At 38.2% G+C, this 17547-nt stretch overlaps 1 protein-coding gene across 1 annotated transcript in view; it reads left to right on the top strand.

Moving 5' to 3' along the window:
• FLT1 (fms related receptor tyrosine kinase 1) overlaps window positions 1-15236 on the top strand; it is a 184409-nt gene extending 169173 nt beyond the window's left edge. The window contains exons 26-30 of the mRNA XM_072611809.1: window positions 5127-5232; window positions 5346-5488; window positions 8533-8617; window positions 10085-10179; window positions 12269-15236. Coding sequence (XP_072467910.1) covers window positions 5127-5232; window positions 5346-5488; window positions 8533-8617; window positions 10085-10179; window positions 12269-12470 — 631 coding nt within the window. The 3' untranslated portion in view covers window positions 12471-15236. The remainder of the gene's footprint in view (window positions 1-5126; window positions 5233-5345; window positions 5489-8532; window positions 8618-10084; window positions 10180-12268) is intronic.
• Window positions 15237-17547: the final 2311 nt, after the last annotated feature.

Genomic DNA, 17547 nt, shown 5'->3' with positions numbered 1-17547 from the left:
CATAACACAGCAATGATCAGAGGATCAAAGGACATCTTGTGTGTGAAAGTACTTGGGAACCAGTAAAGAGCATAATGTACTTTGGGGGTTCTGTAATTTCATTGGCATGGTCCAGAATTGGGGACAGAACCCTCCATGGGCTATGGTTGGAAGGACTCCGCAGTACTGACTGAAGTTTTCCCAATTTGGAAAGTTTGGGGGAAAGAGGCCACAGCAAGGCCATTCCTGAGCAGATAGTGGGCAAACTCAATATGGGAGCAAGCCAAGATAAGTAGCCATGGAGCCAAAAAGTCAGAGGCCATAAATGGGGCCTGAAACCAAAGCAGAGTCTAAGCCAGGAGGTTAACAGGGTCCAAGAAAACTAGCAAGAACTGTGGTCAGTGGATCAGGCTGCAGGAGATGGGCATGGAGGAAAACAGCCAAATGGTCAACTGAAAGTTCTGTCTGTTTGCCACCCTCACATGTGCCACTGACGTGTGTGGCATCATGCCTGGCTGTGTAGGTTCTAGCTTCCTCTAAATTCCCTTCACCGAAAAAGCTTCTACTGTTGCCTCCTTGTTCTCCAATGAAACAACTAACTCCCACTGAGTATGGACAGGGGGTATTCCTTCCACTGAGATAGATCACAACCCTTTCATGTCTACATATATAATTCTTCCACATACTTTTCCTTCCTTTCTCCCTCCCTCCTTTCCTCCTTTTTCCCCATTCTTTCTTCCTTCCTTCCTTTTTTCTTCTTTCCTTCTTTCTTTTTTAGAATTGAATCCATTGGTGCTGATGAGATCACCAAGTGAAATAGGGTTTGGTTTTTTTGAGGGATCATAGGTCTCTTCCAGGAGTCTCAGCAATGCCTTAGGGCCTGATACAATCAACACAAAGTCACTCATAAATTAAATCATTTAGAGAACCTCACCAGTCACAGCAAAATACCACTCAACTTGGACTCTGCAGTGGATGAAGCCTCCATCATGGTAACAAATTTACCTTTAGCATGCATCTGCCTCTTTTATATCTCAGCTGATGTTTATTATCATAAGCTCATTGAACAAGTTTATTTTTGTTCTTATAACTTCCAAGGAGTCTTGAATGACCTTAATGAACAGATGGGAGAAACGTTACTGTAAAGGAGCCTGTAAGAGGGCATTTTGTTCTACAAAGTCAAATGCTTTTTTTTGTATTCAAAAAACAATAAACACAATAGAATCTTATATTCGAAACATATTTTATTTAGTTGTCAAAAAGAAAAGATGTAATCCATTGTTGAATATCATTTATGAAACCCTGTTTGCTCCTTACTAATGTTCTCATCTAGGTTGTCCTCAATACTTGTATAGATAACCCTCTTAAAAAATGTATCTAGATGAGAGAGTAGGCAATAACTGATGTTCTATTGATTACTTTTTTTTAAAAGAACAAGATCTGAGATTTTTTCCATGCTTTTGCTATCTTTCTTTTTTTTAATCTCTTGTAGTTCAGTCCCCTCGATGCCTTCACAATTGTCACCTCCAACAAAAATAAGGACAGATGTGTGTGTGACTTCCCTCTATATACTTGTTCCAGGCTGTTCTGTCCATATTTATTCTCTTCAGAGCAATTTCTTTCTCCTCTATAAGCATCTCAGGATTTTAGAGTCCAAGTGTGATAGGTTTTATCAGCCTTGATAGAGAACAGCTGAAATGTTTTTCCTTCAAATCTTCATTTTTCTTCTGTTTTTATCTGTCCCCATTTTTAAAAATTTAATTAATTTATTTGTTTTCAGTTTTCAACAATCGCTTCCATAAGTCTTAAATTTTCTCCCCCTTCCTCTCCACTCCCTCTCCAAGATGGCATGCAATCTTATATGGGTTCTATACATACATTCTTACTAAACACATTTTCACATTAGTCATGTTGCATAGAAGAATTAAAATGAATGGGAGAAACCATGAGAAAAAAGCAAAACATACCACAAGAGAAAAGAATACATGTATGATATTACATATATTTACATTCTAACCTAGGGTTGTCTTTGGCAGCCATCACTCTCCTGTTGGCAAGCAAGTCAAGTATTTGCTGAATAAGATGTATCTGGGTTCTTTTAAGTCTCCTTGTTGTGGTAAATAATTTATACTGGTGAAACTTTTAGATGAAATTCTTATAGTTAGTGTTGATGTCATTTCAGCTGGTCACTTCCAATTTTTAAATTTTCAACAACTTGTTTAAATAATTCAGATTAAACTTTCAAAATTACATACCACATCTTTTTCTCATTCTTTTTATTTCTTTTTTATTATAAATTCTCATCTTAGATCTGACAAGTTGGTTAATGGTCTGACTAGACAGACAGTTGTCTCAGGGATAGCACCTACATCAATAAGTCTCTCCCTGTTTGCTAAAATGTGGTCAGTTTCATTCTTTGTGATGTTATTTAGTGCTCACCATATCTAGCACCTTCCAATTCAATTTTGAAGAAAATGTTCATGAATGATGAGGCTTCCATATAAATAAGTTTTTGACTTCTTTCATTTCTTTCTCCTGAGCCATATTTTCCCATATATTTCTCTCTATTCTCACCTTTCCTCTTCTTTGTATTGAAGTCATCAAGTATCAAAGCATAAGCAGATTTGATATGGAGAATCGTAATTTTTTTTTACCTTTTTAAATTTTTTTAAATTAATTTATTTGGTTTCAGTTTTCTGCAATCACTTCCACAAATCTTAGATTTTCTCTCCCTCCCTTAACCTTCCCTACCCAAGATGGCATGCATTCTTATATGGGTTCTGTACATACATTCTTACTAAATACATTTTCACCTTAGTCATGTTGCATAGAAGAACATAATAAGTTTTTCAAAGAATTTCTCTGCCACTGTATCCTCAGCAACAAATATTAGCGTGTAAGCTACAATTGCTTCCATGACAATTTTTTTTGCACACGCTTATCGTTAGTACTGCAATGTGATGATAAAATACCCAATGAAATAATGTTTCTTGTAGTCTTTGCACATATGATAGAATTCACTCTGCCAACTCCTTTCTTTGCCTCAGTAAGGAATGTCCATTAGCCATCCTTCCATTTTGTTGCACCTTCTTTCTTCTGGTTTCACTTACAGCAAGCATGTGAAGGTTGATGTGATTTAGCACTTCTAGCAACAAGTGTATTAGTTAGTAATTGATCATGGAACTGACCTTTAAAGGTGCCAGTAGTTAAGCTGAAGCATGTGGATGGTCTAAAAACCATCCCTTTTCCACACCTTTTCCACCATTACTTCAGAAGTAAAATGGTGCTGCATAGGACTAAGAGCCATTTAAATTTTTTTCTTTGTTTCATTGGTTGTCATAGCCAAAAAAAAAAAATTTCATTACTTGATAGCTAGTCTAGTAATGATATGCTTCTCCATGATTAGCTCAATTGGTCCTTTGAAAACAGACTCAGTCTAGTACCAGGGTCATACTTGAAGCCTTTCTAGAATGTTGTGGGGTTGTGGTTGTGTGGTTTGTCCTTCATTCTCAAAGAAGACCATGGCATCAGGGAGATGATATGACTCACAACTGAATTGGATTTGAAAGAGGGAGAGCTGTGCAAAGTCACCAGCCTCACTTTCTCTTCCCTCTAGCATGGTAGAGCCTGCCAGTAGAAACAGTATTACCAAGACTTGTTAGCGTTCCAGGCCAATCCATAAAACTAAAGGCATAGCTGGACATTGCAATGATAGTAGCCCAGAGACCTCCCTACTTATTCATCCTAAGTGCCCCTGAGCCACCCCTCCAACATTTTTGAGCCTCAAGTTTCCCCCCAAAGAGAAGAGTTGGAGGAGGTTCTTTCAGGCAGACAGTTGTCACAGCAGCATCAGGGCTCAGGCAGCAAGATCAAAAGACAAGAGTGGTTAGGACTGAGGTTGAGCATGGACTAAGATGGCAGTTGCTTCTAGGGAAGCAGGGATAAGAAATGGTCAGACCTATTTGGTACTACCTGTATAATCTCTGTTTAAATGACTTGAGAGAAAAACAGCAGATTTATGTCCATTATCTCTGTCAAACGCAGGCTATAAAAGTTGAATGAGACCTCACTGAAGTGACTGAATAACCTTAAGTATCTGAAACAAATTCAAAGGGCCAGAAAAGTGGGTCACAAGGAAGAAAACCTACAATTTACAAAAGGACAGGTACACTGTTCTTTTGAAAAATAATAGGTGCAAAGCTAAAATTATTCTGTTTCTGACTTTGGAAAGAAATAGAAACATAGGGCGACTCAGAGTACAGGCAAAGGCAGTCTACGACCTTCTTGTAAGCCGCAGAAAGCAGTTAGAGATAAGGTTTCTTTGTTGTTGTTGTTAGAACAACTGTAGATTGGAGTAAAAGAAAAGTCTCATTTAACTCCAAGTACAACCTCAACCTTTCAATGTTTCTGGGAGGAAGCTTTCTGTTGAGAACAAAATAGGAAAAAAACCAAGGCTTGACTACAAAGGATTTGATAATAGTTGAAGGTTGAAAGAAGGTAACTGATTTGTACCCATATGTTTCTATGTCTTTAAATCTTGCTAAAGTATACATATTGATATGCACATATCACTTCTAAAAACATACAGTAATTTGATATTAATTTATTGTCATACATTGTTTTTTTTCTTATGAACTTGGTTTATGAAGTGGAAGGTTTTTGTTATGTAATATGATTATCACAAGAATTTAATTCAGTTCAACTTTCCAAACGTTTATGAAACCCCATTGTGAAGCAGAAAGAGCAGTGGGCCTGAATACAGAAGCCATCAGTTGGAGGCCTAGCTCCTTCCCTTACCTAGATTCTCATTTACTGTTTATCTGAGGCCTCATCATGCATTATTTTTCAATAATTTAATACAAAAAGCATGTATCCTATAATATGACAAATTTGGGCCATACATCTGGTGACAACTTGCTCAAATTTCAGTTATAGTGCCTTCAAAGAAAACAAGTATCCTCACACATGCTAGCTTCAAGCAAATCCAAAAGGTAATGTAAATCACCACTTTCCCCAAAATACTGTAATGACAGTACTGAATGCTGTCACTGAAACATATGGTACAATGACACAATATAGATAATCTTCCAACTAACTAGAATATTAACTGAGGTCCATTTGTTTCCTTTTGTGTTTTATTTTAATAGCTATCAAATCATGTTGGATTGCTGGCATAAAGACCCTAAAGAAAGGCCAAGATTTTCTGAATTGGTGGAAAAACTAGGAGACTTGCTTCAAGCAAATGTGCAAAAGGTAGAACCAAATCTTTGTTAAATTATAAGGGATCAAATTACTTTTAAAATTTATCTTTAAAAAAAAGATCACCATAACATGCGCAATTACATCTTATATTTCTGGTGTTTTAGGATGGTAAAGACTATATTCCACTGAATAATATACTGACAGGAAGTAATGGGTTTGTATATTCCACCCCTGCCTTCTCTGAACCCTATTTCAAAGAAGATAGTTCAACTCCAAAACTCAATTCAGGAAGTTCTGATGATGTCAGGTAAGACAAAAGGCAATTCAACTCAATTCAGTTTAAAAAAAACCTCATTAAACATCTACTTTGTGTCAGGCTAGGCAATGGAAACAGTTCCTTCTCCCCAAGAGCTTACATTCCATTGGGGGTCACCAACATATAGTTATATAAGACAGGAGATTTTCTTATGTTCCTAGACAACAAAGGATGAGATACATAAATAGGAAAAACACTAGAAGATTTTCACTGAAGAATCCTAGAAAAGCTTAGAATTCTCATGGTTTCTTTTCTTCCCCTGAGGACACAATTTGCCAGGCTTTCTAGAAGCAGCCTTCTTGGGCTAGAGTACTCAGCAGAATTCTGCAGTAGGTAACTGGATTAAACATAAGGTCAGGGACAGGCAGCCACAGATATTTAGAGAAGGTTTCTATAAGCATGGTATGTTACATTTGAAGGGACCTCAAAAGTCAACAAAGTCCAGCCTAAGTATGAGTCTTCTTTTCAGCATCTCCCCAAGTGATCATCTATTCTCTGATTAAAGATTTCCTATGATGGTGGGTAGTTCAGCACAGAATAACAGAAGGACATCTGGACTTAGCTTCCTTGGGAGGATTTGTGGTTTAAATAGGGTCTGTAGGGAAAGGATCTTATGCAGAGAGCATCTGGTTCAAGCTCAACCTAGTCTAAAGTTGAGTTTGTCCTGCAGTGTTTTCTCCACCCTAGGGTCAAGTACTAGGCATATTCCCAGGACCTGGGTGATACATGCCAGTTGGGAAAGAACTCTAATGGCTCTTAGCCTGAATTTACTTCCACAGTAGCTGTTTTGTGGAATAAAGATTAGACTTGTTTTCCTTGGCCCCAGAAAGCAGAACTAAAAGTAAGAAGTAGAGTTCCAGAGAATCAAATTTCAGCTTAAAGTAAGAAAAAACTCTCACAGAACTACCTAAGAAGGAATTGTCTTCCTCAAGAGGAAATAATCTGCCCTCATTAGAGGTCTTTAAGCAAAGGCTTGATAATGACTACTTTGGGGATCTTCTGGAGGGGATTCTTGTCCAGGTATGGTTAGACCAGATGATCTCCAAGATTCCTTTCAACACTGAGTTCCTGCAGGGTCAGAAAATTTGAGTTTGATTGAATTCCTTTTCTAACACTTATCAGCTTTGGGACCATGGAAAAATCATTTAACCTTTCAAAACCTCAATTTCTTCATCAAAAGTCTGGTAGAGATGACATATTGCTGAACTTGGAGTCAGGAAATACTGGGTTAAAATCCTTCCAAAGATGCTAGCAGTGTGGTTGTGGGTAAGTCATTCAGTCATCCCATGCCTCAGTTTCAAGTGAGAAACTTGGATTCAAGGGCCTCAAATGTTCCCTTCCAATTCCAAATCCAATGATCTTGAAAATGGAGACAATAATACTTATACCACCTATCTCATGGGGTTATATTGAGGAAAATGTTTTGAAATCCTTGAAATACTGGATAAATATAAGCTATTAGATGTGAACTAGCTCCTGGGAGCAGCCCATTCCAATTACAAAAGAAGTGCTTCCTTATACCTGAAACTGACCTCCCTATAACTTCCATCCATTGATCCTAGTTTTGCCTTCTGGATCCAAAAAGAACAAGTGTAAAAGTTCTTCTACATGGTAACCCTTCAAATATTTAAAATCAATCAGTAGGTGAATTTGGAGTCACCTTTGTGAGTGAACCATTTAACAGACTCTTAAAAACCTGCAAAAGTAAATCCATGGCAGAATGAAACCATAAAACACTTTCTACTTTCTCCCAATCTGGACAATCGCATCTTTTCCTAATCACTGACTTTCTAGCTCCTGGAAAACTAACGAAATACAAATGAATTCACTCCAAGGATTGTTCCATTCTCATTGTGACCTTCGGTCACAAAAGAGTGGTATGGGTATACAAATGGTTTGACACTCACCCACATAACTTCTGGGCAAATAAACACTTCTTTGTGAGGTAGTTCTTTCATTTTTAAAATAAAGGGGTTAGACCCACTAATCTCTAAGTTCTTTCCAAGCTTGAAAAGGATGAATGTCTAGTAATTCATATTAATAAACTTTAATGTTTGCAAGGTGTTTCACGTACAAGTTTCACAACAACACTATGAAAGAAGTATAGAAATTAGTATTACCATTTTAAAGATAAGAAAGTGGTCACATATAGAGTTTCAAAGTAATCCGAACCCAGGTCTGACTCCAAGTTCAGCAGGTGTGATTCCAAAGCACTTTAAAAAATATTATCCTCCTTTATCTTTCCAGCAAACCTGTGACACAAGTATTATTCCCATTTTACAGATAAGGAAATGGAAAAGCAAAATGTCATGGTAACTTGCTCAAGGTCATACAGATCATAGAGCAGGGATTCAAATCCAAAGTTCTTTTTCCTACACTCTACTGTCTCTCATTGTGAGTTGGTACAGTAGATACAGCACCAGGCTTGGAGTCAGGAGGACCTGAGTTCAAATCAAACTTCAGACACTTCCTAGCTGTATGACTGTTTAACCCTCTTTGTCTCAGTTTCCTCATCTGTAAAAATGAGCTGGAGAATAAATGGCAACCCACTCCAGTATATTTGCCAAGAAAGCCCCAAATGGAGTCATAAAAACTTGGACATGATTGAAAAGTATCAACAACTGTCTCTCATTATTTTATGCTGCTTCTGTAAATGTGGGGACTGTTACCCTCTAGGAGGTAATATTGCTCAGGAACGCCCTCTAGAATTCATGGGCTAATTGACTGTGGAGGATGACTGAAGAGTGCATGGCTAGGGCATTTCTGGAGGCAGGGACCCCAGCAGAGGGATCTTTTGGCAATTTTTGACTTGAGACATCAAGATTTTAACGGATTTTACTGGAAGTAGCAGTGATAGCATCAGGATTTCCAAAAAAAAAGTTATTAAAATTTCAACCCGTGGGAAGGGCACCTCAGTCCCTACTGATGTCTTGTTTACCTTGGGTACCACTCAGTACCCCTATAGTCTTCTAGCCAATCAAAGCTGCATACTTTTTCCCAGTCTTGACTTTTTTCTCTCTCTGATATTTGAACAGATATGTAAATGCTTTCAAATTCGCACACCCACAGAGAGTCAAAACCTTTGAAGAGCTTTCCCCAAAGGCCACGACAGTGTTTGAGGTGAGTAATGCAGACCCATGCCCTTGATGAATTGCACTAATCTGGATTATAGGTCACACTTCAGAGCAACCCGAGAACCTCCTGCAGCCTGGCTGACTAGCACTAGCTTAAAACTGCTCAGCTACAAGGACTGTGGTGAGGGTCTAATTAGGATTTCTCTGCAGATGACTGGCTCTGGTCTCTCCACTGATTTCCAGTCTCATACAGACAACTGTATATTGAATATTTCCAACTGGATATCTCGTGAACATAAACATAATCATAAACATCTCAAACTTAAAGTGTCCAAACAGAACTCTTTATCTCCGCCCTTACTAGCCCCTCCTTTCTTCCAAACTTCCCCATCTCTGTTGAGGACATCACCATTCCAGTCTTCCAGGTTCATAACACTGATGCAATCTTTGACTGTCAGCAGCCTCCACTCTTGCTGAGAATTATGTTTGAGGAAAAATGATCAGATTGTGTAATTAAGGGACCTTTGGTGACTTCGTAGAGAGCAATTTCAGTTAAATGTTAGAAACCATATTGCACAGAGTTGAGGGGAAAGAGATTGCAAAGGCAGTCAGAGAAGAGAAAGTATAGGCAGTCAGTATACCCAACTTTATCAAGTTTGGCTGACTGACGTTGCAATCTGTTGGAAAACATGGGAGAGGAGGGCCTCAAGTGTACTTGTAGAGGTGCTAGCCTTGGCAAGAAGAAGAGTCACCTCTTTATCAGAGACTGAGAGAAAGAAGGAGATTGAGGGATAATGTCAGTGAGTTTTGAGATTAAAAGAATGGGAAAAGAGGGAGTTCACATCAAATTGCCTCAATTTTTTTTTAGCATAGTAAGAAACAAAGCTTTCAGCTGAGAAAAATGTAAAGTGAAGAGTGAAAAGAAGGTATGGAAGGAAGGAAGGAAGGAAGGAAGGAAGGAAGGAAGGAAGGAAGGAAGGAAGGAAGGAAGGAAGGAAGGAAGGAAGAAAGGAAGGAAGGAAGGAAGGAAGGAAAATGTTTGGAATATCATCTGTGAGGAGTGACATAGGGAATCAGTTTAAGAGGTATAAAAAGACAACCTCACAGCAGTGAAAGCCCAGTTGAGATTGGATAATGAGAATTTTTAGTAACCTCAGCACAATTGTGAGATTTCCTCCAGCTTCATTCAGCAGCTTACATGAATAGAAATGGGTGAAAATAATCTAAAAAATTTCAAGACAAGACAAGAGAGGTTATAGCACAAGAGGACAAAGAACTGATGAAGTATGGTACATTTAAACAAACAGAAAACTGACAAGTGCAAGAATGAAAAAAAAAGACATTTACTAGAACGCTGAGTCAAAGTGATAGAAAATTTCCTAAAATGAGTCCTTAGGTAACATCAAATCATTACAATTTCAGACATACACCCAAAGCAGGATGGGTCAAGTCTGAGTGTCTGAGGCCATGTTGCTCTGCATTTGTTGAGCTTAACCCTATTCCTCCTCCATAGGATTACCAGGCAGATAGTGGCATGGTGTTGGCACCCCAAGAGCTGAAGCGCTTCACTTGGACAGAGAGCAAACCCAAGTCCACTTTGCTGTTTGGGTAGGGAATGTGGGAACCAGGGTGGGGAATGGGGAGATGGGGTAAGGATATTGAAGGGTTGGCTACTCTCAGTCTTTTTCAGAAGTGTATAGAAAACTACATGTTTTACACTAGTGTGAGTTTCAGAAAAAGTTTTTCCTAGAGCTATGGGTAAAGGCATTAAATAAGATCCTCTCCAGTTCTAAACCCTTATGGTGATGGTGTACCAGCCAAGAACAGCTGCATTCCAAAGGAACGGAAAATTAAATGGAAATTCTTTCAAAAGGAAATGCTCTCCCATCTCCATCATGTCAGGGTTAGTTCTTGATAACCAGCAAGTAGTTGAACACCCTTTCTCTCTATGTTTAGGAGATGATTATTGTTGCTCATTAAGGTCAGTTGTTCAGAGAGTGACCCCTATGAAGTAAAGGTCCTTAAATACACTTTCTGGCAGTCAAGTGTTTGATTCTTTTGCCTTTTTTTCCATTACCACAATGAACCTGTCTGACCTAAGCAATTAGCACAAAGCTAGAGCAAGTAAATACCTATCTATCCTATCATCCCCATCACTTTTCAGAATACATCCATGCCCTCTCATCAGCCTCACTTACCCACCTCAGCTTCTTTGACTGCATTCTGACCTAGGGGACGGGAACTAGGCCCAAGAAAGACAAGTCTTGGTGGATGTCCCTTCCCCTCCCTGGTCAAGCTGATACTGGAAGGGATGGCATTTTCTCAAAGACACTCTATCTGCCCTTTCATGCAACCCTGGCCTATGACGGCAAGAAACTCTTCTAAATAGCCCATGCAGTTCTAGACGCAAATTAAAAGGAAATTGGAGTGGCCAGAGTGTTGCCAAGCTAAATTTCATGTATTTGAATCCATTTAACAGCTAAACATTAATATGACTGTTGTAATCATGCAGTGTTGAGTCATGGAAGATAAGGGAACAGACAGACATTAACTTGATAATGAAAAAGTAGGGATAAAAGAGGTCCAAGTCCCAAAGACTTTTTCCTGTTGTTGAAACACAGTTAAGATGAATAGCTGCCTGAACCTAGTGGACTATAATACTTATTTGTTTAAGGGGACAATCCAGCCTATAATATACTGTATTGATTCTAAAAATTTAATTGGGGCATTTGTCCTCTGCTAATCAGGGCATAACAAGGCTGACATATTGGACATAATTTATCAACCTAAATATTTCAATTATGGTTGTGAGGAGAAAAGAAAAATTGAGTTTTCCATATTAGTTATTTGATTATATGGAATGTGTCAAGCTGAGCACAGAAGTTGTTTTCTCTAACATCTAAGACATCACACCTTCATTTTATGATTACGTATAGAACCTGCCAATGCTATCCTTACAGCTCAGAAGAGCATAGTAATATGAAGTCTCATTAATTTTTACTTTCCACAATGATTCCCTTCACAATAGGGAAAATGTAATGTTAGGGAAGGGAAATGTATCTTAGGCTTAAGCCTCTATCTAGTGTAGAATCTACTCAGAGACCAGGCAAATCAACAAAAATCAAATTGAATTATGCTAATAAAGCATCACAGGCAAACTCAGTCAATAAAATCATCCTTAACTCTCCTAAATCAATGCGAGAAAGTTATTTTTTTTCATGTTCCCAGAAGTTTCTAGGTTGAGAGGAAAACATATTTCAAAGAAAGGAGGGATGAATATCCATTTGAGTATGACACAGAAGAGATTTTTAAGGTATGGGCTAGGCTTGGTCTTTTAGGGTCTTTACAATGCTGAGAATGTGCTACTGTATTATGATCATAGTAGTAAAATCATGCCATGCCTTCAGCATGAAGCAAGTATTACTGACCCACTGGCAAGAAGTGTGTATATAACTTTAAATCGTTTTCCCACTAGTGATTAGTGGATTTGCCCTGATTTCCTCACATATCCTGTCCTTATGACCTCATTGTCATGAAATGTCTCTCTGAGTTTAGGAAAGCATTCTATGACTGTGAAACAGAGCAAAGTTAATAGGGAGTGAATACATGTACTGATTCACACATGAACATATGTGACATGTTCATTTTCAGGAAAAGGGGAGAACAAAACAAACTTTTTTGAATTTTCTTTTTATAGCTTAAAAGTGACCAGCAGAAGCAAGGAATCGGGCCTCTCTGATATTATGAGGCCTAATTTCTGTCATTCCAGCTGTGGTCATGTCAATGAAGTCAATCGCAGATTTACATATGACAACTCTGAGCTGGAAAGGAAGATCTCCTGCTGCTCTCCTCCTCCAGACTACAATTCAGTGTTCTTGTACTCCAACCCACCAGTCTAAAACTTTAGCAGAAAGCAGTATTACAAAAAGCAAATGCATATTTATATCTGACATAAATTAGTTTTCTCCAGTGTAATACACTTATGTTTTAATCCCTTTCCTTTCCACAGGAGCCATTTTTAATTTTTTTTTTGAGTGCTTTTCCAGACTAACAAAGAAGTAAACATGAACATGAACAGAGGCATTCTCATTAACGCCTCCAGATCTAAAATTAGTAAATGATCTAAATTATTACCGGGCCCAACCGCATAACAATATCCTCTTAGACTCCTGGAAGGTCTAGCACCTGGCTCATTTGGATAATCAAGGAAAAACAATGATTGTTCAGTGAAAGACATCAAGAGAGGTAGCATGGTATACAGAGCACTGACTTGGAGTCAGGGGACCTGGACCCATATTCCAGCTCTCTTACCTGTATGACCCTGGGAAAGTTACTTAGATCTTGGTTTCCTAACCTATAAAATGAAGGGGTTGGATTAGATGATTGCTAAGGACTTATCCAACTCTAAATTCTATTTTTCTATTTCCTAGGAGACCAATAAGCATTTTTGGTTCTTGTTCTAAGGCTTTCTGGGTTCTCAGTTATCTTTTTATCTGGAGGCCCAGCAGTATCAGAACAAAGAACAACATTTTTTTAAAACTCTGAAGGCCAACAGAAAGCTTAACATTCACCATGGGTACCGCAAATAGACTTAAGATGTAAGAATGGGATTCAGGAGGAGAGAGGACAGAAGAGAAACAGACAAAAGAAAGGAAAAGGCAAGAAAAGAGCTGCGTCTCTGTGGTGGAGATTAGAACGGGATGGCACCCACATCATGGGCTGCCTCTTCCTAACCTAATATATCTTAGATTTGGAGCATGTAAAATGAGGGAGTAGGAAGAATGATGGAGTAAAAGAAAAAAAAATTCTGAATTCCAGGAAGGGAAGAATAAAGACATTCCTTGGAAATGTTACCATAAACCATTCTCATCCCAAGAAATTTTCATTTGATATTTGTACCGTTTATCTGATTGTTGGCTTTACTGCTGCCCTTGACTCACAGACCTGCCTTTCCTATACACAAAGTTATGGGGATACCATGCCAGGATGGCTCCAGCTTCTGTACATGGTTCACATGAAACTAATTGTCATTAGCTTGATCTAATGACCGTTGGGTCTAATGAATGCTGGCTGTTGGGCTCTGGGCCACATTTTAGACTTACAATGATGAATGTCATTATTATTAGCAGTATTAATGTACAGGACCTAAAAACTATTTATGTTACTTTTGTATCACATTTTGTATAGTACTTCATAAAAGGAAATTCAGAGTGAAGATGTAGGCTTTTGGAGAGAGACTCTAAGATAGGATTTTCAAATTGGCAAAATAAAGGCTGGGGAAAGGGGAAAAAAAATCCATCTCTGAAACCAATTTATCCCCTTCAGTAAGGACAGGCAAGAAGAAAGAAACCAAATTCCTATTTCAGCTAATTAACTGATAGATTCCTTCCCTCCTGTGGAGAATTCTGGAGAACATGAATTAGATATTATCTAGTAAGCACTTTAAAATTTTTGTAACATGTAATCCATAAGGTCTTATGTCATCTATGCAAAGGATTAAGAGAGATTGGCTCATCAGCCTCCTAGGAGGAGTAATGTCCACTTTCACTTTTTCTATCCTTGCCTTAAATCACTGGACCTAAACACTGAGGGATGAAGGAAGAGGGCCAGAATGTCAAGAAGCGTTCGATTTGAGGACCTAGAGATTTAGAAGGGCCTGGTTTGAACTAAAACTCATAAAAGAAAAACTAAGCTAAAATTTGGTCATATTTGAAGAAAAGCCATGTCCTCCCCCACTGGGATCTCTAACCAGAAGCAGACAGACCAATCAACATTTAGAAGTTGCCACTCTCTTTAGAACAAACTACATTTCATTGTCCTCAAATGTGCAAGTTGAATGAGAAAGGGATTTATGCTTTCCTACTTAACACTCTTTCAACTACAAGTCCCAGTGTTCCATTTGCATGGGACAAGTACCACTTAAATGGGCACATTTCCAGAAAGTAAAATGGAAGCCCAAAGGTGAGTAGTGAGTGGGGCCTGATGATCCAGATATACCAGAGAAGAAATGAAGCAAAATCAAAAGCCAGGGTCAGTACCTGTGGGAAGGTAAGGCTGTGTCTTCTCTCTTTTTCGCACTTCCCACCAGGCATGGATGACTAGAAGCACACGATAGACAGTCAGAAACATCAGGAAATAAAACAAGAATTAAGAAAAAGACAAAATTTTAAATCAATTAGGTTATCTAATTATCAGACTTAGCAACTCCAAACAAAGTCAGGCAGCATCATTTCAGAATTAAAATAGAAAATTTCATTTCATGATTAATGGGGGATGGAAGGATGTGGGTTGAGTAGGGAACACCTTATCAATTTGTATTTAGCTAGGAAAAAATGCTGATCAGACATTTAAAACAATGCTTTGGCACTGATTAAACATTAGAGCTATGCCTGGTTTCTCAGTCCATAAGAATCTTGAACCAGAAGCCTAATTTTTCTAATACATCTTTGATCAAGTGGGTAGAAAATACATGTGTATATATATATTTATATGTATATGCTTTTTTGTGCACAAATATTTAAGGAAACTGGAATTTTAAAGTTACTTTTATACAAACAGAATGTATGCTGCAATTATGAATGAGTCTTAGTCATGTCTTGTATTTCTAGTCATTTAACAAAATGTATTTTAAGTATCTTCATATAATAAATTAACTCTCCAAAACACCTAATTCTTGATGATTGATTTAGAAGTAAAACAATGGAGGCACATAAACCACATATTTTGAAAAGGACCTTTTGTAAAAATATCTAGGATGTTGCAAATAGTAAACAAAAACTGAAAACTAAAACTAAAGCAAAGTGAAAAAGAGACGCTTCAAGACAAACTTTCTTCACAAGAAGAACAACTAATCCTGAATTCCGAGCTGACTGGAAGGTGCAGTGCATTAGATGAAAATGTCCTGACTTTCAAAGAAGAGCTCTCATTGGAGAGACAACATGGTATAGTGGAAAGTGTGGTAAATTGGGAGTCAATAAACCTGGATTCAAACACCACCTCTGCAGTTGATTACCTGTATGAGTTAAGGTAAGTCCCTGAAACCCTCTGGGTCTTGGTTCCTCATGTGTATGGACTAGATGACTTTTGGGGTCCCTCCTAGCTCCTGATGTAGGATTTTATGACCTTCCTGAATTGTTTTCCATTTTGATCAGAGATGTGAAAAGAAACTCTCACTAAAGCATTCCTGCCAAACTTCAGTAAAAAATCCAAGCTGCATATGGAGAGTGTAAGAATTACTTGTTCCTTTTTTTCTGGGTATTACATTTTGGGATTGTGGATAGGTGGAGAAAGCCATATACAACTGTCCATCATGCACAATGTCTTATCAAACTGTCATCCTGCCACCTGCTGTCGATGATACTTTAAGAAAGCAAAGCTAAAAATGAAGCATGAGAAAAAATACTGCATTCAACACCAAAGCTATGGTTAGGGAACATCATTGACAGATAAAAGATACAGGATGAAGAGCTGGAAAAAATGGGATATGAACAGGAGAGGACTATGGAGATCATCTCCTACCATTTCCTCATTTGATGAGGAAAAGGCAAAGTAATTTGCCCATAGGAAATCACACAGGGAATAAACAGCAGAGCTAAAGTTTGGATGCCAGGTCTGCTGACCATGATCTTTCCAGCTAGGTGGTTTAGTGGATAGAGTGCTGGGTCTGGAGGCAGGAAGATCTGAGTTCACAACCTTCACTTACCCTAGTAAGTGGTATCCTGGTCAAGTCACTTGACTGCTTTTCTGCCTCAGTTTCCTCAAATATCAAATGGGAATAATCACAGCACCAACCCCCCCCCCCCCAGGGTTATTGAGAGGATCAAGCAAGATATTTGTAAAGTTCTTAGCACAGTACTTAGCATGTGGTAGGCACTTAATAGGGGTAGCTAGGTGGTTCAGTGGATAAGAGCACTGGGCCTGGAGTCAGGAAGACCTGAGTTCAAATCTAGCCTCAGAGACTCACTAGCTGTGTGACCCTGGACAAGTCACTTAACTTCTGTTTGTCTTAATCCCCTGGAGAAGGAAATGGCACACCACTCCAGTGTCTTTGCTAAGAAAACCCCATGGATATTATTGGCAAATTATGGTCCCCAGGGTCACAAAGAGTCTGGCATCATTGAACAGCTGAATAAAGCACTTAAAAAATTCTTATTCCCTCCCCAATATACCAAGAGGGCTCTCATGGATTGCTACACAATCCAAAAGGACAAATGGCATTTTAAGTCTAAGGATATAAATTAATTTGTATGACTACTAATTGCTGTAATATGACTAAATGAATGAAACACCCATTTGTGTGAAGTACTGTGGTAAGCACTGGTGATACAATTTAAAAAGTCAGACAGTCTCATGTTCTAATAGGGAAACAATGCACATAACATTTTAGCTGCAAGGCAGATGGAAGGATCACATGATCCTTAAGGTGCAACAGATTCTTTTTAATATCACTTCCACCAATGAAATGATATCCATGTCTGCTGTTGAACCAAGTGGTATCATTTACATTTTCTAGATGGGACAAGTGATTTATAAAACATGGAAATCCATGTTATAACAGGACTGATCCATAAGCTGATTCTAGATGTTGGAAAACAGAAAAAGTTTTCTACAAAAAGATTTTCAATCTTCAAAGCTCTTTTTGTTTTGTTTTTTCCATTTCTTATCAGTGTATTAGTTCCTCAAAACTTTGAAAGGCAGGTCTTTGAAATCCTGATTTTTTTTCCTTACCCTGCAAACCCTATGGTTTATGGGGCAAAGAAGAAACTGCACACCTTGATAGGTATCTGACAAACCATGCACAAAATGCAACTCTGGCTGTCTCAGTTTAGAAAAGTGGAACTCAAATTATATCTACATTCATCAAAACATAATCAATGTACATGTAGCCACATTGCATAAAAAATTTGAGAGCGCTTGCTCTAGTAACACACTCCTGCATTTCTGCAACGTTATTGTGGAAAATGAGTTAGTTTGGGA

Source organism: Notamacropus eugenii, chromosome 5 (assembly GCF_028372415.1).
Source record: "Notamacropus eugenii isolate mMacEug1 chromosome 5, mMacEug1.pri_v2, whole genome shotgun sequence".
NCBI classification, from domain to species: Eukaryota; Metazoa; Chordata; class Mammalia; order Diprotodontia; family Macropodidae; genus Notamacropus; species Notamacropus eugenii.
The sequence above is the reverse complement of the archived record's forward strand: the minus strand, read 5'-3'. Positions and strand labels throughout refer to the sequence as shown.